The sequence below is a fragment of the Montipora foliosa genome, chromosome 7 (assembly GCF_036669935.1).
Source record: "Montipora foliosa isolate CH-2021 chromosome 7, ASM3666993v2, whole genome shotgun sequence".
Taxonomy (NCBI): Eukaryota; Metazoa; Cnidaria; class Anthozoa; order Scleractinia; family Acroporidae; genus Montipora; species Montipora foliosa.
In genome coordinates this window covers 14,430,045-14,435,281 of record NC_090875.1, presented here as the reverse complement: position 1 = coordinate 14,435,281, position 5,237 = coordinate 14,430,045, and the positions used below count along the sequence as shown (strand labels likewise).

The 5,237-nt window shown below is 39.9% G+C and overlaps 2 protein-coding genes across 2 annotated transcripts; both read right to left on the bottom strand.

Moving 5' to 3' along the window:
• Positions 1-301: 301 nt before the first annotated feature.
• On the bottom strand, positions 302-1,135 carry LOC138009947 (uncharacterized). The gene has a single exon (XM_068856928.1). The coding sequence runs from the start codon at positions 1,133-1,135 to the stop codon at positions 302-304; it is 834 nt and encodes a 277-aa protein (XP_068713029.1).
• A 2,141-nt stretch (positions 1,136-3,276) lies between these two features.
• On the bottom strand, positions 3,277-4,444 carry LOC138011246 (uncharacterized). The gene has a single exon (XM_068858199.1). It carries the CDS (start codon positions 4,369-4,371, stop codon positions 3,505-3,507), a length of 867 nt encoding a protein of 288 aa, XP_068714300.1. The 5' UTR covers positions 4,372-4,444; the 3' UTR covers positions 3,277-3,504.
• Positions 4,445-5,237: the final 793 nt, after the last annotated feature.

Sequence of the window (5,237 nt, the reverse complement as noted above, 5' to 3'; positions counted from 1 at the left end):
TTATTTGTGCAATACGAGTTTTGTAACAGATGTCAACCGTATCAAAATTAGGTTAAAAAGCCTTTAAAATTGGGCAAAAAACATTTCCAAAAAAATTGTTTAAACATGTATTTGAAACCAGTTTTTTTTTCTGAAATAGTTTCCAAATATATTAAAACATAGTAAATATACTCTTTTGTAAAATAAGTTAAAATTACATTTTTAAATGGTCCACTTGGTTTGGTAAAGAACGGTTTCTAACGAACCAATACTGCTCCACCCTTAAAATGCCGCTGATATTTCGAATATACGAAATTAAAAACTAACAGCAATTCCATCGTCGTTGTGGGTCATACAGATAATAGATTTGCAACGCTGAGAGCAAAATTGCGAGGCCATTTTTGGCTATGAAAATGGACTCGTCTTTTCCGTAAGAAAAAAACGCAACCAGGCGGGCTATCAGGAAAATGAAGTTGACAAAAACCATTTCGGCGGCGGTGCGAAGCAGTGTTGTTGTATACCGTGTTTTTTCAGGTTTTCCGTCGTTATTAAACTTGATCTCGGTCATTTGCACGAGTGTCAACACAAAACTAAGGCAAGCCACAGCGGTCATGGTCGTTCCAAATCCCTTTAGTTTGATTCTATCATCGTGCTCTGCATCCTCAAGAATAATGTCTAGCACTTCGATTGTATCCAAGAGGTCGATGGCCATCTGAGTGCACAACTTGGCGACTAACTCTCTGCGAACCTCTTTTTGGCGATCTGTTTCTTCGCCGTTGTCTGCTGTGACCATCAACAGCACCAGAAGAACTGGTGTGATACAGAGTACCACCTTCAAGACATTTGGACAGAGGAATTTTTCTTTGTCGATGCTTTCTACGACAAATCCAAAAATGACAATGACATTTGTCAGTAATGCACAGACGATGTAAAAAGCCCATACGACGAAGAATGTACGAAGCTCTGTCGCACGCTTGTACAACGAATACAACCATATTAGGCATACTGGAGCGTACGAAATGAAGACGGGAGACCACTCAGGACCTTTGTAATAAACTGGATAAGCAGTTAGAAAACCACATTGAATCAATAATAGAACGAAAAACACAGCTCGTCCTCCTCTCTTCAATCGTGACTTAATAATCTGAGACGCCATGACTGGAAGAGATTAAGATGCTTAAAGATGTCTTTAATATGTAAATGATCTGCTAACCAATCAGCACGTTTGTCGCTTCGATAAGCTTGGTTAACGTTTCCACGAAATGTGCTGCAATTCCGAGAAACTAAGGGTATTGCTAAATAGCAGATGTTTCCTCGCAATTAGCAATGACAGTGACCAAACCTCAATAGTACAATTTACTGTCAAGTTTTATTCTAAAACACAACACGACTACTACTCTACCGATGTTCTAATTTACAAAAAGTGAACACTAAACTACAAATAATTTTTCCCAAACTCCCTGGAAGGCTTACAAATAATCATCAATAATCAAACGGAAGTTAAACAAATAAGATCGGCTATCTTAGTGTCCTTCGGCCTCTTTGATGTTTGAAGACAACGCTGCCACGAACGATCGTTCGAGATCCATCTCAGTAATGGCCGCTCAAGTAACGCGCTTAATTTCAGCTAATCTTTATATATTAACAAAAGAACTGAAAAAGTTTGCACAATTAGCATCAGTTACAGTTCGATTTAATGTCTTATTTCCGTGAGATCGTTGCATACATCTTATTCGATGGTGATTCGCACTTCGCGCGTTAAGTTATTTCGCTTACTGGTTTAATGTATGCAACTATTCTTGCAATTTATTTATCACAGCAAGTTTGCGTGAGTTGAAAGGTGACAACTAATTAGAAATTCAGAAATATATAAATCGACACTGTACTGCAAACGGGCAAATTGCTTTTTTACTTTCCTCCGATCAAAAACGTTAAAGACAGTCAACCGAAGAAATCAAACCATAAGATCGTGTAGATTAGAAGACACAAGTTGTAAGTATATATTCACGAAATCTGAGTTCCATTCCTTTTTAGCCTATCTTCGGCATTCCAAAACATTAATCTACTTGTGTAATATTTTTCTTTCAGTCGACTAGTTCAACGACTTATCGAGCAGCTAGTACGGATTAAAGTCTAAAAATCTACAGGGACTTGGCGTGATCTTGCCATAAAATAGTGCCTCGAACGTAGGTGCGAATCAGATGGTTTAACATAATTCAGGAGCTCATTAAGAGGAGCCTCTATCTCCCATTCTTGGCCTCGGAGTGAACCCTTTCCCGAGTAGATTTATTTATAGAACACCTCCCTTGGGAGATTCAGCACGCTCACTGTCGTCAGGAGCTCTTAATGAGCTCCTGCTGTTGTAAAAGCCAATCAAAACAGAGCTATCTCAGCGTCAAGGGAATTATGATACTTTTCGCGGGAAAAACCTGTTCCTAAAAATGAATTTACTCGGGAAAGGGTTGACTCAAGGAATTAGAGGAGATAGAGGCTCCTCTTGATGAGCTCCTGCATAATTATAATACGCGCGGATATTTTGCGAGTTGCGTAGTGTTTTCCCGAGCCCCGCGGAAAATACGAGCAATGAGCAAAATGTCCGCGAGTATTATATGTTAAACCATCGAATAAGAGATTTATTATGCCACTACAAAAAAGGTCTTATTTTGATTCAATTTTATTTGTTAAGGGTGTTTTTAAAAAAAGTGCATCATCTATTCTTCAGGGCGCGTACGAACGGTGTAAAGAGCACAAAAAGCCAGCCAAAGATCTTTATTTGATGGGATAAACAAAATGACCAGTGACAAGCGATGACAAGCTGAATTCTCAGGCTTCAGGCTGCCGTTCCGTCCATATTTGCTGTATTCTAAACTGGTCAAACCGGGACACTTCAGTGTATTACAACCTCGTTCCCAGGGTCTTCTCGGCTTTCAATATGGCGGCGGGTCGGGAGAAGACCCTGGCGCACAGCAGATCCCGTGATCAAATTTGTCCATCGAGGATGGACAAATATGCATTTTTTTCAAAATGGTGGCAAGGAACAAGGTGAGAGAAATCTGGATACGACAACTGCCAACAAACAAAATGGAGTACGATGGGCAACCCAAAGCTGTAAAATTTGATGTAAGAAACCGAAAATACGGATGGATGAATGCTCGAACAATGGCACCCTACGTAACAATATGTTGTTACGAGTTCGATGTTTAGAGGATGTTTATCTACTAACTAACAGAACGGAAGAGGAGGAGTGTCAAACTTCCAAACTGTAAAATTGCAGGGGGCTGATCCAAGAAATTTTTTTCATGGGGGCGGGGAGGGGGATCCAACGCTACAGAATTTTTTTTCAGCAAATTACTTCTCCTCGCAACTCCTTCACTCTGCCCAACAGGCCCCCCTCCTCGCCGCCGTCACACGTTATACTATCAATTTCGGCTCCCTTATCGTGGACATGGATTTTAAAACAAGTAGTAACTGCTTGAAAAGTTGCTCCACCCTCAAAAATACCGTAAATATTTCTAATATAAGAAATTAGACACTAACACAGATATTGCAAAGCTCACGATAACTGTCTAGTTCATAGTTACAAAATACTCGCCGTGGATCATACAGATAATAGATCTGCAACGCTGAGAGCACGATTGCCAGGCCATTTTTTGCTATGAAAATTGACTCGTCCTTTCCGTAAGAAAAAAACACTATCAGGCGGACTATCAGGAAAAGGACGTTGACAAAAACCATTTCGGCGGCGGTGCGAATCAATGTTGTACTATAACGTCCTGTTTTCTCAGGCTTTCCGTCGTCATTAAACTTGACCTCAATCATTTGCAAGAGCGACAGCACAAAACTAAGACAAGCCACAACGATCATGGTGATACCAAATCCCTTTTTGATGCCATAGTTGTGCTCTGTCTCCTCCAGAATAATGTCTAGCACTTCGATTGTATCCAAGAGGTCGATGGCCATCTGAGTGCACAACTTGGAGACTAATTCTCTGCGAACCTCTTTGTCGTCCTTTGTTTCTTCCTCGTTGTCTGCTGTGACCGTCAACAGTACCAGGAGAACTGGCGTAATGCAGAGTACCATCTTCAAAACATTTGGACCAAGGAATTTTTCTTTGTTGAGGCTATCTACGACGAATCCAAAAATCACGATGACATTTGGCAGTAAGGCGAAGACGATGTAAAAGGCCCATACGAAGAAGAATGTGCGAAGCTTTGCCTCACCCTTGCATATCGAAAGCAACCATATCAGGCATACCGGAATGTACGAAATCAAGAGAGAAGACCACGCAGGACCTTTGTATTGAACTGGATAAGCAGTTAGAAACCCACACTGAGTCAATAATAGAACAAGAAACGCACCTCGCCCTCCCCATTTTATAAACTGAGGCGCCATGGCTGGAAGGGTCAAGATTCGACCGTAAAGATGTCTTTATTATGTAAATGGTCTGCTGGCCAATCAGCGGACAGTTTCTCGCTTCGATATGCTTACGTAACGATTCCGCGAAATATGCTGCTCTTCCGAGAAACTACCGTAATAACGGGGTATTGTTAAAAAACAGGGGGTTTGCCGTAATTAGCACTGACAATAACCAACAGTACTCTCAAGCTTCGATTTACGGTCAAATTTTATCACAGGCAGACAACCCGGCTAAGGATGCGAGAGCGCGTGACGTCACGTTATTTTGAGACAGTTGTAACGGCCGATTCAACTAATCGAGGAAAATGTTCCATAAAAGCTTCAAATCGTCATGTTTCTTTTCGAAAACTCATTTTATGAACAGCCAGATAAATAAAGCTCACTCACCTACTATTTTCTGCGTTGTCCTGAGTGATTTGATGGTTTTTGTTTTTTTTTAATTTTTAATAACACACAAGGAAGTTACAGTAATCACACCTATACATACTGCAAAGCAGTATACTAGTAAAGTGTAAAACTAAGATACAAAAGTGTGTCACAATAGAGTTTACTGATTGAACTTACCATTTAACGATTAAACACGAAAAAGAGAGGATGAAAAAAAATATAAATTTAACGGGTTGTCACATAATATATAACTAGACAAGGCGTGCAACTTCCAAGACCGCTCATCAAATGTTACTAGAGAAACAAAGAAAAGAATCATTTCTAAAAAAATTTATTCCCCAAAAATTGTAACTTGTACGTGCAAGCCGAGCCTGGAATTCAACAAATATAACCACAATTTTCTTTTTGTTTTCCTTCTTTCTGTTTATTACTTTGTCGCAGATATTTTCGTTTGA